General features: G+C 42.1%; 3 protein-coding genes across 3 annotated transcripts; 1 reads left to right on the top strand and 2 right to left on the bottom strand.

Moving 5' to 3' along the window:
* Positions 1-42: 42 nt before the first annotated feature.
* Positions 43-3,052, bottom strand: uba5 (ubiquitin-like modifier activating enzyme 5). Its single transcript, XM_079292093.1, has 12 exons — positions 2,765-3,052; positions 2,585-2,630; positions 2,417-2,506; positions 2,180-2,289; positions 2,006-2,092; positions 1,835-1,919; positions 1,638-1,742; positions 1,387-1,514; positions 1,164-1,299; positions 973-1,051; positions 757-863; positions 43-538 (listed from the first exon to the last, which is right to left on the bottom strand). Exons 1-12 carry the CDS (start codon positions 2,926-2,928, stop codon positions 461-463), a joined length of 1,215 nt encoding a protein of 404 aa, XP_079148219.1. The 5' UTR covers positions 2,929-3,052; the 3' UTR covers positions 43-460.
* A 240-nt stretch (positions 3,053-3,292) lies between these two features.
* On the top strand, positions 3,293-19,114 carry acad11 (acyl-CoA dehydrogenase family, member 11). The gene is made up of 20 exons (XM_079292221.1): positions 3,293-3,476; positions 3,564-3,663; positions 4,505-4,630; positions 4,834-4,995; positions 5,104-5,268; positions 5,350-5,491; positions 5,651-5,772; positions 5,975-6,081; positions 6,563-6,674; positions 7,130-7,207; positions 7,772-7,910; positions 8,244-8,351; positions 9,077-9,175; positions 16,865-16,934; positions 17,560-17,645; positions 17,791-17,862; positions 18,104-18,258; positions 18,379-18,495; positions 18,662-18,771; positions 18,860-19,114. Exons 1-20 carry the CDS (start codon positions 3,352-3,354, stop codon positions 18,972-18,974), a joined length of 2,310 nt encoding a protein of 769 aa, XP_079148347.1. The 5' UTR covers positions 3,293-3,351; the 3' UTR covers positions 18,975-19,114.
* Positions 11,765-14,921, bottom strand: ackr4b (atypical chemokine receptor 4b). The gene is made up of 2 exons (XM_079292222.1): positions 14,828-14,921; positions 11,765-12,890 (listed from the first exon to the last, which is right to left on the bottom strand). The coding sequence occupies exon 2, from the start codon at positions 12,882-12,884 to the stop codon at positions 11,772-11,774; it is 1,113 nt and encodes a 370-aa protein (XP_079148348.1). The 5' UTR covers positions 12,885-12,890; positions 14,828-14,921; the 3' UTR covers positions 11,765-11,771.
* Position 19,115: the final 1 nt, after the last annotated feature.

The following is a 19,115-nucleotide window of genomic DNA, read 5'->3' as shown; positions in this document are numbered from 1 at the left end:
ATTCCATCTAATAAATACTTAATTGAGACAACTTAAACATGTTTACATGTTTTAATCTGTTGCAGCGGATGTTTGTTTTAAAGCTGAGTGAATGACACAGGTCGGCAGAAAACGTAGTCACAAATCAAAACCGTAGAAAATACACATTGTGACAATGTTAATGCACTACAGTGATATTATCTTAGGTTTGTATACATTTCATGAGAGACCGTACCAACTCCAAGTGCTAAACACCTCCTAGTATGTCAGCAAATTATAAATTTGACTGGACTGGTTTTGCAAATGGTGTTGTGTGAAATGTCATCAGAAGCACTTTTCATGCATTTCCGTTGTTTAGCTGAACTCTGTAATTGTTAATTAATTGGCTTTTTTATGAGGATGCTCGTTATCAAATAAAACAATTGAATTTGCATGTCGAGAAACTGCATGTCTTCTCTGAATAGCATCCTCAGATTGTTGCCTACAACTTTCTCATCTGAGCCATCAGGTCTTCTAGGCTCTGTTCAGTCTCCCCCACTGTCTCCCCACGTTCTGTCTCCTGGTCCAAACGAGAGAAAACAATATTGTCAGAATTTAGTTGAGATCATCTGTCACGGTGAATATTTAATTTACTTTACAATGAAAATATTAAAACGTACGCTGCATTTGTCAGAAAAAATGTCAGTAATAATCTCACGTATTTTAGATGAATGAGCTCAAACATGTAAAACTATCAGTTAAGGCTTTCAAAGCGGTTTTGTGTTACCAAATACTAACCTCAACCGGAATGGTGTAAGCCACGGTAATGCCTTCTGGGAGTTCAGGCACAGCGCCTGAAGCAGCCTGTAACTCTGCGGCAGTCACTTCTGATACTAGTTCAATACCTGCACGGTACAATGGTGTGCGTGTTAATACACAAAAGGCAATATACTGTATTGCACAAAGACAGATCTGACACTGTTAGATGGAGTAGTTGTTTGTTTGCATGCTCACCCCAATCATTGTCCTCGTGTATGACCTCCTCCTCCGCTTCCTGTACAGCTTCAACCTTTGGGCGCTCCGCTTCTTTCTTCTGAAGTGAAGCATTCATACAGATAGACACGGTTAGCTTTCCCAACCGGTGCAGCACCGCAAATAATAAAAAAAAAAGAGCTTTTAGCAGATATTACATCGCAAGCACGGACCTTGTACTCTTCCTGTTGTCTCCCACAGTAGCGGTCAGTACACTGGGGGTTGGGTTTCATGGCCATGGTGGGGAAGAAGTCCTGCATGGCGTTGTAGCCGAGATAATAACTGACGGTTCCAAACTTCAACAGAAACCTGAAAGACAACAATGTTTACCTTTAACTATACAGACAGTCCTTCCACCTTTAGGTTTCCCAATGCCCATAAATAAATATATCTTACTTTAGGACATTTTGCACCAGGAGGCCTGAGACTACGCCCATTGTTGTTGGTAAGCTGGCAGCACACACGCCGTCTCTTTTTAGGGTCTTCTCATCTATGTTCGCTGCCACCACCAGAGGAGGAGCACACTATCAAAGGATATGACACTGTAACCATTACAATTGTTTTTCTCACAGGGCAACGTTGTTCAAGTATTGCAGAGGGTGAATATATTTTCAGTGTAAAGAAAAGATGTTTGCGTGCGGACATACAGCGAAGCACGCCGTCTCTCCGGGAATGATGAGCTGGATGTGTCCTGATACAGCATTCTCACTGACACCAGACTCCATCCAGATCTGACCGAGTTCATTACAGGCCTGTGACAAAGATGACAAGATGAATACAATCTGCAAAGGTAACATGTACAAAGCACAGTGTGTAGAACATGTTGTGACAGTGCTGCACTTACTGTATTGATAGCCATTCTGGCCTCATAGTTGTCCACACAGCTCAGGATCAAATCCACCGGCTTCCCTTCTTCCAGCCCTCCATAACTGGGAAGACACAGAACAATCTGTTGTGAAGGTTTGTATCACGAAGGCATAGTAAAACTAGAAACTGGAGAGTAGGAAATGCTCACCTGATGCGCTCCATAAAATGTGTAAAATTGTCCATTGTGGTGATATTGTAGTTGTGGGTTTCGAATGACACATCTGGGTTGATGTTCCTGTTGGGTAAATCAAGTAACATGTAAGCAAAAATAAACGTAATGTCTCTTGGGGGAGGAATTTGATTCATTTAAACAATAGAATACCTGAGTGTGTGTTCTGCAGCTTCCACTTTACTGAGGCCTGCCTGGTGAGGCTGGAAGAACAGTCTGTTCATATTGGCCAGCTCTACTTTATCGTAGTCAAAGAGGAGCAACTGTGATGGCGCAAGCATAGACAAGATTAGGGGGGGGGGGGGGGGAAGCACAGGCAGACAATCTACTGAACAACATGAACAGGTACAAGGCAACGTAGAGGAAATAAGAAAAACAAGTTTGTATTACCTTACCAATGCCACATCTAGTGAGCATTTCAGCTGTCACGCTGCCAACTCCCCCAACACCAACCACAGCGACTGTGAATGTCCGGATTTTCTGTCAGGATATTGCAAGATGATTATTTTTATTGTTGTAAGAGCACAGGTCACATGGTCTTATACTTATATATCATACCTCATAATCGTCCACGATGCCCATCCTCTTTAAAGCCATTAGACGACTGCAATAACAACACAGCTGAGGTTAGCATTGTGGTCTATGAAGTACCATCATAAGGCGTAGCCGCTTAGCGCTAAGATGATAAGCCCGGACAAATTCTGTCAAAAAAACTAAATGTATAAAATACAAAGTCACCTGTATGGGTTGGAATCCACAACCTCGGCGCTCATTTTGTCAATCTTCGGTCTGTGTAGTTGCTGGCTTTGAGCATCCTCCACGGCACACTGCTTCTGCTTACACTTTATCAATTCATTTTCCAACTCTCTCACCCGCAGCTTCAGTTCCTCGACTGTCGCCATCAGGAGAACAAATATCTCTAAACAACGTGAACGAAATATAGGTAATATTGTCAATAACAATAAAGCAAATGGTCAAACTAGACGGCTAAATCGGTACGGAAAGTACACGTCTTCAGAACTCAAATCAGCAGTCAGAATGTGTGTTCCCGTAAATAACGTCCGTGTAGAAAACGAGTAAGGTTTGCAAATACCTCAAATTGTTTCTACGTTATTAGCTGATTATTTAAACGGACATGGACTGGCTGTTAAATGATTTATATCCATTAGGTTTTTAAAACTAAAAATATCTGTAAGATACAAATGCTTTTTGAGGATATTACGTCAGTGTGTGCAGACGTAAATGGTCCGACCACCATTATCAACATTGCGAAAGCTAACCCAACAACGCAGCTGGAGATGATTAATCCACTCCGTAACTGAGCCATGGAGGAGCTGACAACTTCTGTTCGACAGCAACATCAATTCAGTGTTGGCGGACTGCAAAGATATCTGTCTGTCAAGTCACGGACCGTGTCAAATAATGACACGCTCACTGTCAGACAGTATAGGTAACGTTGAAATAAATAAAGCTGGTTTGTTGAATTTAAAGCAGGTTGAGTTTACTGCTCACTAACAGCTTCCTGTTGTCTTTTCAGCGCTGGTCAGTCAAACCCAACCTTCCTAATCCAAACTCCCTCAAACAGTTATGTGTTGAGGAAGAAGCCTCCAGGTGAGCTGCTGCCAGGAGCTCACAAGGTACGAGAACTAGGTTTGACTCATAAATAACTTTGGTCAATAAAATGCGCAGGGAGCGATCAAAGTTGCATGTGTACGTTTGTTGTAGGTTTTCTGTATCCTTGTTATGTTATTGACAGAAGTTGCTTTTGGAAAATAAAATAAATAAGTTTTTTCAGCACTGTTGCGCACTGGTTGTATGAAACGGACATCTAATAATTTCCTAGAAGGTTTCCTAGAAATACATACAGTATATGATTTGGAAGGAACTACAGTTAAAATGGAGACAAATTCCTTTATTTCTTTATTATTGCACAATCACATGTTGATGGGAATAAGGTTTAATAATATATAGTGTTGTATAACACAGTTGGTCATTCCCACAGGAATTTCCTTCAATTAACCTGCTACAAATCTTAATAGCAATATATATATATATATATATATATATATATATATATATATATATATATATATATATATAAAGAAAACATCATTCCCATATTTATTTGTGTGCTTATTGTCAGTTTACAAGTTTCCTTTTTTTGCATGTTTACCTGAGCTGTTGTGCACTTATCGTAAAGAACTGAATATTGTCTCCATTTCTATCATAATTAACACAAAAGTACATACTCCTTTCCCAGAAGCTTCCCATGCATTTGCAGTAACATATCAGTATCTGTGTATGAAATTATTTGGATTGTGTGGGACCTGTGAAAAACAAATTCATTATCTTAAGGCCTACAGTGTGGGTGATGTTCTACTTGTTTTGTTTTTCGTTGTCCTTGTTTTTTATTTTTTATTTTTCCTGTTTATTTGTTATTTGATTCTGAATGGTGGACCTTTGTGACTGTATTTATAGGTGGACAGGGAGTATCGGGTGCAGAAGGCCCTGTTCTCTGCTGGATTCCCTGTACCTCAGCCTCTGTTGCACTGCACTGATGCTGAAATCATTGGAACGGAGTTCTACTTAATGGAGCATGTGAGGGTAGGTTTGTGCATCGAATATATTTATTGCTGTTTTGCTTAACCTCTGCTCTATATTCTAATGATAAAAGATGAAATTTGGACTCACCAGCGTTCGCTTGCTGTCACGCTGACTTAACATACCTGATTGAAGCCCAGGCTTCTAAATGCATACTCTACCATCATATGAAAAGATACTCTTGCTTATCCATGCGCATTGAACAGGGGCGTATATTCAGGGATCTTCGTCTCCCTGGAGTGAGTGCAGCAGAGAGAGCAGCTCTATATGTGGCTGCAGTGGAAGCGTTGGCAAAGCTCCACTCACTGGACCTGGCATCACTGAACCTTGAAGGATATGGAAAAGGATCAGGTTACTGCAAGAGACAAGTGAGCACAACACCGTGTACTCATCAAATCAAGAGAATTCTTCTTTTGGAAAAAAAAAAAAAAGCAGTTAGAGTTGTGATATTCTAAAGTGGCTTTCCATCTCAAAAGGTGTCCACCTGGACAAAGCAGTACACCGCAGCAGCCCACAGAGACATTCCAGCCATGAATGAACTGTCTGATTGGTTGATGAAGAATCTGCCAGACACTGATAACGAGGTCACGCTTGTCCATGGAGATTTCCGATTGGACAACTTGATATTCCAACCAAGAGAGGTACGCCTTCTGAAACAATTACTCTTACCTATCTGCTCCAAGTGACTGCAATGCTTTACAAAGTGCATTTGGTGTCATTAGGCACGTGTGATGGCAGTGCTGGACTGGGAGCTGTCTACCACTGGGCAGCCCTTGGCAGACCTGGCCTACTTCCTCATGCCTCACTTCTGGCCTACAAGCATTAACATCAGCAGCACAATGGGCAGCTTAAAAGGGATCGAAGGTAGCAAACGAATAACAACCCTGAACAGAACAGTGCTCAAATAGATGGGCATGCTTTGCTCCAACATCTTTCTGTAAAAGTACCTGTGCATAGACATAGTATCTGTTCTGCAAATGATTGTGGCTTCTCTGCCCCCTTGTCTCTCCAACCAATGAGCAGGTATCCCAACTGTGGGAGACCTGATCTCCATTTACTGCCGGGTCCGGGGGATCCCGTCTGCTTTGCCACAGTTGAATTTCTACCTGGCCCTGTCCGTCTTTAAAATGGCAGGAATTTCACAGGTTTGTACCAATTTATATTCAAAGTTCAAGTCAAATTTATTATTTTAATTGTCAACTTTAGTCAAATTCTAACTGTGCCATTACATTGTTGGGGTTCTTCAAATGTCCCATAATGGGTTGGTATTGTCTCCTTAACTAGAGAAGGACCTAGATGGATCTGGTTAGCTCACTTTCCTTTATTCACCTTTTTTTCTCCTATCAGGGGATCTATGCACGCCACCTACTGGGTAATGCCAGTGCTCCCAATGCAGCTCAGTTCAGCCAGTGTGTGGAGCCCTTGGCTAAGATTGCCTTGCAGCTTGCACACAGGTATGTTGGCTGCGAAGACTTGTGTAAGACAATGCTTGTGGTTGTTTTTACATGCGTTTCAATGTATCAGTAAAGTGACTGAACCATTCCTTTTCAAAAGATACTCGATGTTTGTGTTGGATCTGGGCTGTCAACGGATATCTGAGTCATGCAGCATTTGCTGGTGTAACTTTATCTGTAAGCTGTCACAGATTCAGACACCCACTGAGTTTGATAGAAGCTGATGAAAGTACCTAGATTTTTTTGACAAGGCATTCATTTCAGTGATATGCATTAATGTGTTTATATAAGCAGTAATATAATTTACCGGTAATATAATCCAAATAAGACAGTCCAAACTCTCTGTTGTAGGCCAGAAAACTGACTGATTCCACCTGCTGACAAAATTTAAATCCGCAACGGTTGGAATGTGGCATCCAGCTGCTGCTTCCGGTGTTACCTGTGGACTTTTTTTAATGATGTGAGATGTGTTTCTTGCCAGGTCTGACACGTGTCCAACAGGAGACGGTCTGTTCCTGCAGACACCTAAAGGTCAGGCTGTTCTCCAACAGGTCAAAGACTTCATGAGACACAACGTGCTTCCTGCTCAGGAGGTCAGTGCCAAGAGCTGCCGCGAACACACGAGAGATTTGTTTTGCCCAGATGGACTTATACTTTCTCGTGAAAGGATTTGACGGAGCATACCAGTTCATTCATGCAATCAGGATTAATTCACTCGCGTGAACAAACAAGGAGTCTATTGATTACGTGAATTGTATTGCGTGCATAATTATCCCCATTGGCTGGGCATCATAGAACTCTAAATCCAGTGCAGCAGTGTAAGGCTAAGAGAGCAGTTAGGTGATTCTTTTTTTTTTTTTGTGAAACAGCCACAGATTTGTTTCTTCTGTAGAAATACCTTCATAAATGACTACATTAACACAGCGTAACGTCTCAGAGAGGTTTCACAATTCTATGGTACAAGTTTCCACTGATGAAGTCACCAAAGTCCAAAGGAAATGGATCGATTTAGGCAATACTGTGTCAAAACTGTTTTGTTTTTTTCCAGGAAGTTGCAGAGTACTACTCCAAACACGCTCAGTCTCCACAGAGGTGGCACACCCCCCAGATACTGCAGGATCTAAAGGTGTGCAGTAAAAAGCTTTCCCTTTTTATTTCATTTGGTGGCCACATTTCTGTTCAACAGAGACCTGTACAAGTTACCACGACAAATACAGACACGATATCATACATCAGAACATATTACAAACATATAAATCACATGGGTTGGAGAATAACTAACACATCTCAATAGAACAACTCCAAGAGGTGTTATTTCAATGTTGATCCAGCAGGTTGAACGGCCATGTTTATTTAAATCTTGTCTAAACATTGCACCTCCCTTCTGAGTCATCATTAACTGTTTCTATTATATGAGTAATAGTTATTTTTGTCCGTGCTGAGTCACTGCACTTGCAGTTAGCGCATGCATCTATTCTACACTGTAGTGGAATGCATTGGGATTTAACAGCTAAATGCTGTAGTAGTGTGCTGTGAGCAGAATCTTGCATAATGACTTTCAGCTGAAAAACATTTGCTTGCGTTATTATAATAGAGTGCTTATCAAACTTGTGTTCACAGTTATGTTGATTTTATTTATTTAGAACATAAAGGAGGCAACATGTTTATGGTAACGTGTGTGTGTTTCCAGGTGAAAGCTAGGGAGGCGGGGCTGTGGAACCTCTTCCTGCCTGCGGTCAGCGGGCTCAGTCAGTTGGACTACGCCTACATTGCAGAGGAAACTGGGCGCTACCTCTTTGCCCCTGAAGTCTTCAACTGCCAGGCTCCAGGTAACACATCCTACATGCGGTCAAATGTTTGGATGATTTGGATTATAATTACAGTACATAATGACCATGCACTGTATGTTCTGGATAACATCCTCTGTGGTCAAGTATAATCCTCTCCAAATGTCAACCTTTCAGTCTTGTTTATGTCATGACAACAATGCATTCCTTTAATATATTCACAGGGTTTAAAACATAAAAATCCCTCAAATTGGTGCCTAAAAGTATTTATTTGTCAGATTATGTGAAATAGATTGATTTCAGTCCTGAAGAGCATATTCAAATTTAGCTGATGATATCCTGGAAGACGGTGTGTGGTATGATGTTTCTCCCCAGACACGGGAAACATGGAGGTGCTCCACATGTTTGGCAGCGAGGAGCAGAAGAGTAAATGGCTGGAGCCTCTGCTCAAAGGAGAGATCCGCTCCTGCTTCTGTATGACTGGTATGTCCATGACCTCGCCCCCCTGCATCACATGACGACTTTCAAATATATGCTTCATGTCACGGGTGACTGTTCTTTACGAAAGGCTGAACAAGGAAAACATACCATAGTCTACTCTAGAGTCAGTGGGGACTATGTAAGGAATGTTATTGTAGAGGTGGGAAATAAACTGTGTCGACTTGAGGCAGCGTCTCAAAACACTGACTGTAAGTTCCCTCCACAAGGTCCTGAAGAAGTTAAATCCTCAAAATATGTATGCTTTTTGTTTGTCAAACTTTCCAGTGATGGTTCTGCTCTTAAATGAGCCCGGTGGCGCGGTTGTTTTCTACATGCCAACAGCAGACTCAAGCTCACTCATGAGTAATTTCTCCCTGTTTTCTCCCTTTGCTTTCCACTCTGCCTGGAAACCACAGCATGCTGTTGCCAATGGTGATTACAGTGGGTGTGAAACTCGCCATGGTTTTTCGTAAACACAGATGGGGATAAGTAGTGTTTTGGGGATGTTTTTTGTCAAAAGTTTGGTAGATTTTTATTCTGACAATGAAGAGGAACCTCCATCTTGTGCTGATAAAGACTCTATCTGCTGGAGCCACTCTGTCTGTGGTTTGAGCTGGAATCCAGAATTTTGGAAAAGAAGGAGATGTTAGTCTAATTCTCATTCGTTATTCTCTTTTATTTTGTGTAAAATGTGTATGTTCAGAGTTGTCCTGTGGTCCCTTCCACAGAGCCTGATGTGGCCTCCAGCGATGCAACCAACATGGAGTGCACTCTTTGCAGGGATGAAGACAACTTTGTCATAAACGGCAAGAAATGGTGGAGCAGTGGTATGTACGTTTCTATTTCCACTAAAAACACTCAAGAGTTCCATTTAGGACTAAAAACACCATTAGAGAGCTTAAGACTGAATAAAATGTCAAGGAGTCGTTTTATCTCCGTCCCAAACTGCAAACATGTGGACCACAGAAAAGGGCAGATGACTTTTAAACATTTTAAACAGCTTTTAAAAGTAAAAAAAACATCTTGGATCCTATTTCACTCTGGGAAATGTGTCAGAGCAGCTTTGGGTTGCCAGCCGGGTGGACCAGTAAAGGTCACAGATTCAAATAACAACACACTTTTAGTGTGTGTGTGTGTGTGTGTGTGTGTGTGTGTGTGTGTGTGTGTACAACAAATCAACATTTGACCTCATACATCGAATCAACACAGACGTACACATTGTACGTCTGTGTTGATTCTCTGACGCAGACTAATCAATGACTCATGTGTGAGTCACTGGTCTTCTGGTCTCTTGCTTCTGATTTGCTCTTTTAATGAATTTGTTTTATTATCCTGTTAAAGCTACTCCATAATTTCATGTAGGGAACTCTGCAAATTAAGTGCCTAACATTGTTAAACTTAGCCTTTAAGTATTTAGGGTTTAAGTGACGGTTTTCACTTAAATATCCCAAACTCTCATTCGTGTAGATGTTTATCGTGCACCTCCTAAATCACTTTGAACTGAAAGATATTCCAGATGTTTCCTCTGACACAGATGTGTTCTTAGGTTTTGATTCCCACTTAAAGGGGAAACGGTGGCCAGTTGTTTTTGATGCTTTTTTCGAATCTGCACGGAATCCCCTCTTGTTGTTGAAAACTTAAAGCGCCATGGTTTACCAAGAATGAGCAGCATTTTACTTTCAAATTATTGTCTTCATGAAGTGCACATTTCATGGCAGTCATTTGTCTAAAGTTGGTCTCTTTTCGTTTCTCTTTTCCTTGGAAGAGATATTTCCATCAGCAGAAAATCTCTTGATGGCTTGTCAGCATTTCCTCCACTGGCATGAATACATCTCTCTGTTCAGAAAGTATGGTGATCTGTTGATGGCCAGTTCATACTTGCCGTGACTTGTGGCTGATTTTGTGGCAAACCACATTATTCAAGACTGGAAATTAGTGTCGTGTGCCTCTGCAGTGTACAGACACTCAATCCCATTCTAACTTACAACAAAAGAAGAAGTAAAACTAGTGTAGTGTAGATGTTGCTATGGCAGCTCTGTGGTGTGGAACATATACAAGACTCATGCACATGATAATGTCCTAACAATGATTCCCAGACCTGCCGTCTTTTATCTTTTCACAATCGGCATTTGTATTTGCATACACACGCACAGACGCTGTGCACGTGTTTAGCGTGTGTTTTAGTGGAATGGAATCGTCACACAAGGAATTACAATTTTGGTTTCCTTCAGGCCAAGTTGAGATGACGTTAACCTACCATATGAATTGGTGTTGTAGTTAATAATGTGGAGATGTACATCTGGGTCAGACCTTAATTCAAATGAAATGCAGAGTTTTTAGGATGGCTTTGTTCCTTGTTTACCTATTTAGCCATGTGACGTGCAACTCAATCCTTGTATTGCCCGGGGACCCTGACTGGAGACACATTTTGGGCCACAGTTTGAATTGTCTCCAAACAAACGCACTAGTTCAGCTCCCACACATCCGAGCTGTATGCCATTACAGCGGGAGGAGGATGACTAACAGGTGCTGCAGATGGAAAGAATGATAAACAATGAACACTTTTAACTCTGAAGATGTAAATGCTCTATCTGTTGTGACTCTAGACTGGAGGTGTTGCCATATTAAGCTGGCCCCTCTATGTCTTCACCACAGTAAACAGGCTTGAGTAAATCCCTGTTGAACCTTGGACTGTGGCCGTACCCTGATCTGACCCTATATTAGACATGCACTGAATGCTTTGAGGTTAGCTTGAGCAAAATGTTATGTGATTGAGTAATTACAAAGGGGAATTCTTTTTGGCAGTCAAGGAGAGCATTTAAATAGCACTAAAATGTAAAGTCATTACATACAGCGCTGGATAGCAAACTATTTGCTCCTTCAAGCTCATATTAAACAGAATAAAGATGAGCAGATACAAACACCAGTCAGACTTAAAGCTCCTCTCAGGAATACGCTGCTTTGTGTTCAGATGGATGACATGCAGGGCTCCTGCTGTTTGCTCTTCTCCTTGTTTGCCAAATATGTTTTGACTCAATGGGTCACCCACTGTGCAATCAAGCCATCCTCGTCCCGACCCAAAGCCACGGGATGTAACGCAACAAGATGCAGACGATCTCGTGTGAGGCAGCGCAGACTATAATGTTGAATTTGATTTGTTGTGAAGCACTCGGAGCATCTTGAGTTTCAGCTGCATTTAATTGCAACAGATTTCAGTCCATAGGTGGAACTGAAAATCTTTCTTTTATTTAACAAAATACATAACTTATACAAAATTCATTAGTGCTTATAAGCTGACTGAGCATTTGTTTATTACTGTAAGAATATTGTGGTTATTGATGTCTATCTCTTATTATACTAAACATGAAAAAAAAAATATATATACATAGGTGCTTACAGAAAACTGGATATGTAATTAGAGTCTTAAATAGTAAAGGTGCTGGTGGCTTGGTCTTCTGAATCAGACTGTGACTGCGTTTGACTGCGCGTCTGGAGTGCAATCTGCACCGCCGGCTCGTCGTCGACATGTCTCGGGTGTCTCCCGAGTGTCTGTCCGAGGTGCTTGGCAGCCTTGAGGACGTGTCCCCTGAAGGACGATCCGATGAAGGCGTAGAGGAGCGGGTTAATGCAGGCGTGGACCAGCGCCAGGCTCTCTGTCACTTGGAGAGCTCGATCCAGACTCTTGCTGACCTCGCAGTCGGTCACGAGGATGTAGATGATGTCCATCGCTCGGATCAGCTTGACCACGTTGTAGGGCAGCTGCGTGAACAGGAATACAGCCACCACAGCCAGCAGGACACGCAGGGCTCGCCACTTTCGATCTCTCCGCACCCCAGCTGCCCGGCTCAGTGCCCGCCCGACCAAGCAGTAGCACACCGTCATGACCAAGAAAGGGAGCAAGAACCTAAGGGTCACCTCCATCAGCTCCAGGGCAGCCTTTGCAGGTCGGGCCATGCTGAACGGGTAGATGGCTGTGCAGGCCATCCTGTGATGGGAGTGCTTCACTGTGCTAAAATAAAGTTCGGGAATGCCAAGAATGCCGGCTACAGCCCACAACAGCCCACACGCCAGGATCCACTGTATCCTTCCCCGGGGGCCTGTTCCAGTCCTGCCTACAGGGTTGTGGGCTACAGCGCGGTAGCGATCCACGCTGATGCACGCCAGCAGCAGCATGCCACAGCTGAAGTTGATACTGTAGAGGAAGGAGGTGAGCTTGCAGGCTATCGAACCCAATTTCCAGCCATGAACGGCATCGGCTGCCCAAAAAGGCAGCGTGAAGAGGAGCAGCAGGTCTGAAATGGCGAGGTTCAGGATGCACACGTCTGTCAGGGTGCGTAGTCGCAGCCGTGATGTATAGACCACCACTACCAGGGCGTTCCCAGCCAGGCCCACCACCAGAGCCAAGGCGTAGACGATCGGGAGGAAGACGCTGCCAAACGAGCGCACCGCTTCCTTGTCACAAACACTGTGTTCGTGACTGTAATCATAACTCTCATTTAAGCTGGCGTCCTCATCGTCGTCATAGAAATCTGCCATTTTTGTCTGTACAGAAAAAAAGAAGTACAATTATTAAAGGAAGCATTTGTTAATTTCTTTTAAATGGGGAAAAGATTTCACTTTGCCCTTTTTTAATTGGACATGTGATATATATCAGCTATTTGATCAATCCATTGCACACAAGTGTAATTTGTGTTGTTTAACACAAGAGCAGATTACATTTTTAAATCAGCTGCTTCTCATTGGGAACAGGAAAAGGGGAGTTTTCTTTATTCTACATGAATGAAGTCTCTTCTGATTTCCCTAATTTCTGTGTGGGCTTGACAAATCCCAGTGAACACAAAAAGAGACTCGCAAAGCAACTAAATCCTTTTTGAATTTAGTTTGTCTGTATTCTGCTGGATACTAGGTGACATACAGACGAGGACACGTCGGCATTTAGTTTACTACTCCTTTAATCACAACCTCTCATTTGTTCATTAGTAATAAGGATAAAAATCAACATCCTAACAGTACAAGCGTCATTGCAAACTGATCACATCTTCTAAGCATTATTTGGGACACTCAATTGTCTTCTTTATTTCAATTATTCATATGGTTCTCTCTGTGGAAGGAAATATATGGCGTGAGGGATGAGGACGACACAAGTGCAACGAATGTCTCTTGCCAGATTCAAAATCCAGGGTGTTGCTTTTACTGGTATGTGCTGGTTTAGCAGGACATCCCATTGAAGTGAGACTTTCGTCCAGTACCATTGCATTGCTGACGTCCCCTCCCTGTTCTGACAGTAAATATTGTGGGTGTACTTTGTGACTCACTCACTGATCAAACGCGCCGTTTTCGCTGCTTGGAAAAGTCTCGTGAGGAACATTAAACTGAGTTGGAGTTACTCGTCTCACATTGTTCACATATATATTAACATCATGTCATTTCTATTTTATTCAGGAACTGAAAAAGAACTGAAACGCATTACGTTACTGACGATATAATTCCTTGCTGAAGTATATTCTGTATATGGAAGATTTTGCGTCCCAGGAACATTTTGGCAAATCACACTTGCTGCTAAGATGACAACAGTCGTTTATGAAAAGGTTATATAATGAGTCATTATCTCCTGTTTGGGAGGAGCAGGAGTTCGTTGAAGCAGATGTTCGTTGGAACATTCTGAAATATCTCAAGTATTCTAGTGCTGTCAGCTGCTCTTGATATGTAAGGGGGCGTAATGCTTTGAACCTGTTCTTTTGCTTTTAATGTCGTCGTTTGGGTTATTTGGTCTCCACAAGCTGTATAGAGCAAAATAATGGAGTTAACCTGGTCATAACTGTTTAATGTAGGCTTGTTTTACTGCTGTTTGTACAAACTTTACTGATGTAAACAAACTTTTAACAGCATCAGAAAACTTTCAATTAAGAAGATAAAACGAATTCTTTGATGTTATTCTACGTCAGTCAGTTTGGGAGTGTTTTTTTCTTTTGTTTTTTTCTTTACTTTCGTGGTGTGGTGACCTTTTTTATATTTACATTTGGATCACACATTTCATTCATTTTATTGAAACAATCACGGGCAGAAGTTAGTTTTGTCCTGAAAACTGTTGGACACACTAACAAGAGCACTCATAATCATAATAATAATAATAATAATAATGTTAAACTTTGTTTTCTCGCGGTCACATGACCAAAGTGTTTTAAAATGAGCAAAATGTAACACTGAGAAGACCAAAACAAACAGGGAAATGGAACACAAAGCCGTACGCTGGGCTTGTTATCATTACCTCACTGTGTTTATTATAATACCATAAAATATCCTGAGCAGGACTTTGACTGTTAAGGCCAACACTCAAGTCAACCTCTGACTAACTGGAAAACAAGGCACAATACCTTTCAGTGTATGTCATTGTGTCATAAATAAATGTTTCTAGTCTTCTTCTAGTGATAGTTTGACTTGTTTTGTAGTTAATGTAAAACATTGAAAGATGTTCTTACCTTGTTCCTGTTCCCTTTGGTGGGTTATAAAAATGGTGAGATCCTTTTTTTTTTTTAAATCACACACAAGGAGTTAAGTGTCCTGAGGAGAAACGTTGTATGCACCACAGGACGGAAGGGACTGATCTCGTTCCCTCAGCCTGCCCCTTCACTGCTCACACTCTAGGAGCACCTCTCCTCACCGCGTAGCTGTGTGTGTGTGTGTGTGTCTCTTTAAGACTCTTTTATGATGTAGGATAAATGGATAAACAAAAAGCCCGTAGTGTCTCTGCTTGCTCTACTGTGCAAAGCGCTACACAAAGAGAATCTGTTTTTCAATCTGGGATAGATTGTGACTTTAATCTCTTACTCTCGATGTCACGCAGGGAGTGCCCTGGTGGCTGCCCCTTTGTTTATGTCTGCGAGAAAAGAAAAGGAGAATGTAGAATAACATCCCGTCCCATTTACAAGGCGTATTGCTTTTGTTGTGGTTTGCTGAAATGCAGTCATTATTGTGTGTTGTGTGTATCGTTTACCAACCTCACTCACGTCAGCAAAGATCATGTGGACTTTACCGTTCTGTTTTAGATTCTTTTAACTTTAAATGATTTAATGGAACTTCAGTAGTTTGGTTTACTGTTTTTTTCTAAAGAACACTGTTACCGGTACTTATTTCAGCTTGTTTTTAATCTCTCACTTTTTCTCACCCATTTATGCATCTGTATACAAGTAAATTCAAAAAAACCATATTTAAGCTCGATGTTTTTGGCAAGTATGTCATACTGACGTGCACTTAAAAAAAAAATTAAATTAAAAAAAAACTTGCCAACTCTAAATGTTTGGATGTCGCTTTCTCAGGAAGACAGATTACCGGACTGGGGAGGTTTAGTTTCATTCCAGTGGTGACAGGACATGTATGGGCTTGGCTGTTGCATGACAGCAGTGTCTCCTTATATCATGAACCATGAGACTCATGTAAAGGCTCAGCGGGAAACCCGACCTGCTCCCAAGACAAACATACCGTCCTAGATTTGTTTTTTTGAGTTGTGTCAGGTGTATTGTTTGTGGGCTTTGTGCAAGCGTGATCATTTCATGTTTGTTTACATTTCTGCAAACAGAGATGGAGTTTAAAGACGAAACGTCTGTCAGATTGTGTGTGTGTGTTGAAAGTGTTCACGTGCACTCGTGCTGTGATTCTCATGCTGTGAATATTTGAACACAATTGATGTCTTGTTTGTTGCTGTCTGGTGTCCATATGTCCTGTCCTTAGGGGACAGTTTTGCCACTTTGGCAGCAATTGAAACAGGAAGGCAGACCATCGGGTCTGTGCCCTAGGGACCCACGGCCTCATTGGACACCGTTTTTTTCTGGAAAGGAACGCCCAGCCAGGGAAATTCCAAAATGTTCTGCATTTGGTCATCACTCTGTACATTTAAGCGATCTGGTTTTCAAACATTTATTTGCTTCCATGAAGAAACATTTCATCCAGGTTTTACGGCCTCTTTAATTTGTCTCGGGGTACACAGGAAGTAACACAGGAAGTAACACAGGAAGAAACACGAAATGAATACAGAATGAGAGAAGACAGCTGGAACACGTGAGAAGTAACAATGAGTAACTTTTATTCATAAAATAATGAATTAAACCAACTAAAATGGAAGCAGGGACGTCAGCGTGTCTAAACAAAACAAGGAGTTCAACTGGAACGACAAAAAACAATACTGAGCTCCTTAACTGACCACAAAAAAGGTTCACCAAAGTTACACCGACTGGTTACCAAACCCAGGAAAGACTCGAGTACGTTTCTCCCCAACAAACAAGATCTTCTTAATGACAAACTAAATGTTGCTGAAAGTTTTAAAGAATCCAACTCAGGAAGTGTAAATCAACCTGTGGCGGTCTCAGCGGGCCGTTCTTGTGCCATCAATCTGTCACCGGCTCCATTCCCGACCAGACCCAGACTGTGAGAAGTGCCTTGTTCCATAATGGGTTGTTAGGGTTAGACGACAACTAAACATGAATGCAATGAGCCTCAGCGTTTCTGACTGTTCCCCGCAGGTGCTGGCAATCCCCAATGCAAAGTGGCCATCGTGATGTGCAGGAGCGATTCTCAAGATGTTAAAACCAGGTCAGTGGAACAGTTTCCTCTTCTGGTGAGTGGGTCTAGAATGGTATTAAACAATACTTCTGATGTCATGTTTTTAACCATCGATTTTTTTGAGCAAAGTTCCACTTACAAGTTACTCTCCTGGTTTTACATTACAATGATTCTGTGCTTGTGAGTGTAGCTTTGCACTTTAGTTTGGAGGCTGTTTTTCCCCCCATCACGTTTTGTTCGTTCCAGTAATATAATTGAAGTGGACTTTGGTTATGGGACAGGGTGTACCTCCCAGCATGCACTTGCATTTGAATACGTGTCACTTGCCTCTTCTTTCTGCTCAGGTGACAGAAAAATTTACAAATGTGATCTTGTTGAAGCTTGTCTAATCATTTGGCTACAATGTAATTGGCTCTGAAATGTAACGGCCACCAGTTGCAAGCATTTCAGATATACATAGAAAGAAAATCTAGAGACAACCGCGCCCAAGACATGTGAGACACCAAGGCACACACGCCCAACCTTGTTGGCAAAGAGAGGAAAATAAATCAGGGCTGCAGATTCTCACCAGCAATTGACACTTGGAATATAATTGTAGATTTAAAGAAAATTAGAGTCTAACTATCATTCCTTTAAATTATAAACTTGTTTCTAGACATGGCCAACACAGTATGATCCTCGTCCCTATGGACACACCGGGTGTAAAGCTCGTCAGACCGCTCACTGTGTTCGGACAGGATGGTAGGATAAAAATCTGTCATTACATCTTCATGTTCAATTGATGTTTTCCTGTTTTCACACTAATAATTTCCTTTGTGCATGCAAACATGACAAATGAGCTTTCCTGAGCAGCTTAACCAGTTCTTTCCCTTGTTTCCGGGCTCAGATGCCATCCATGGTGGCCACTTTGAAGTGCACTTTGAAAACGTGCGTGTCCCTACCTGTAACATTATTTTGGGTAAGACACTGTATCACTTTGTGTTCCTGTTTCCACTTATTTACTCACAATAGGTCTTAAAAGTAAGCACCACCTGCAAAGCCATCGAAGTGAATAATTCCTGAGCATTCCTTTGTGTTTGGACAATAAAGTGATGCTGGCTTGACAAGGTCACTCGGCCAGAGAAATAATTTCCCTCCTGAGATGATCCCTAGTTTCTGTTGTGCCTCTGGGCTCTGCCCCATTGTGTATTTGTCTCCAGGGGAAGGCCGGGGATTTGAGATCGCCCAGGGCCGTCTGGGGCCGGGCAGGCTGCACCACTGTATGAGGGCTGTTGGTGTGGCGGAGTTGGCACTGGAGCTGCTCTGCCAGCGGGCTGTCTCCAGGCACACGTTTGGAAAGAAATTGTACCAACATGTGAGTGAACATTGACCCGAGAGATTCCTCTAACGAGCTCTTTTCTTGTAGTGCCACCTAGTGGACATATCCTTAGATGCAGCCTGAGTAAATATGCTCTCCTTCTTGTGTTGTGTGTAGGAGGTTGTTGCTCACTGGATTGCAGAGTGCCGTCTCATGATAGATCAGACTCGACTGCTGACTCTACATGCTGCTCGTGCTGTGGATACACTTGGCAGCCGGGCTGCTCGCAAACAGGTAATACTGTCAATACTCTGTTTTGGAGATAGTAGTGTGCTGGGATCCAACTCCGTATATATTTTTTTCGACATGCTAAAAGGTATTTAACTTCAGGATTCCTGCATACATCCAGAAACAGTCTTTCAATAACCCCCATTATTTATTTTACTGGTCATCTTCTTAGATTGCTATGATCAAGGTGGCAGCAGCCAGGATGGCGTGTAAGGTGGTGGACTGTGCGATACAGGTCTATGGAGGTGCAGGTGTGTCTGGAGACTTCCCACTAGCACAGATGTAAGTTTCCTCCCCCCCCCCCCACACACACAGATAAGCATTAAATGGATTTCATTCCTGATGCTAGCATGAACATATTCTTCTTCAGGTATTCATATGTGCGGACGCTACGCATTGCTGATGGGCCAGATGAGGTGCACCTCTCCTCCATTGCTCATCTGGAACTGAGGGATCAGCTGAAGAAGGCACATGCCAAGCTGTAAAGTAATTCACTTCCTGTGGCCACAACAGCCTGATTAAATCAGAATTAGTTTTAACAAAATTGCTTTTCCAGTTCTGACTGTTTAATCAGATGTATATATTTTGTTGCAACTGACTTTCATTAAAAACATGATTCAAGGTTT

Source organism: Melanostigma gelatinosum (genome assembly GCF_949748355.1).
Source record: "Melanostigma gelatinosum genome assembly, chromosome: 20".
Taxonomy (NCBI): Eukaryota; Metazoa; Chordata; class Actinopteri; order Perciformes; family Zoarcidae; genus Melanostigma; species Melanostigma gelatinosum.
The sequence above is the reverse complement of the archived record's forward strand: the minus strand, read 5'-3'. Positions and strand labels throughout refer to the sequence as shown.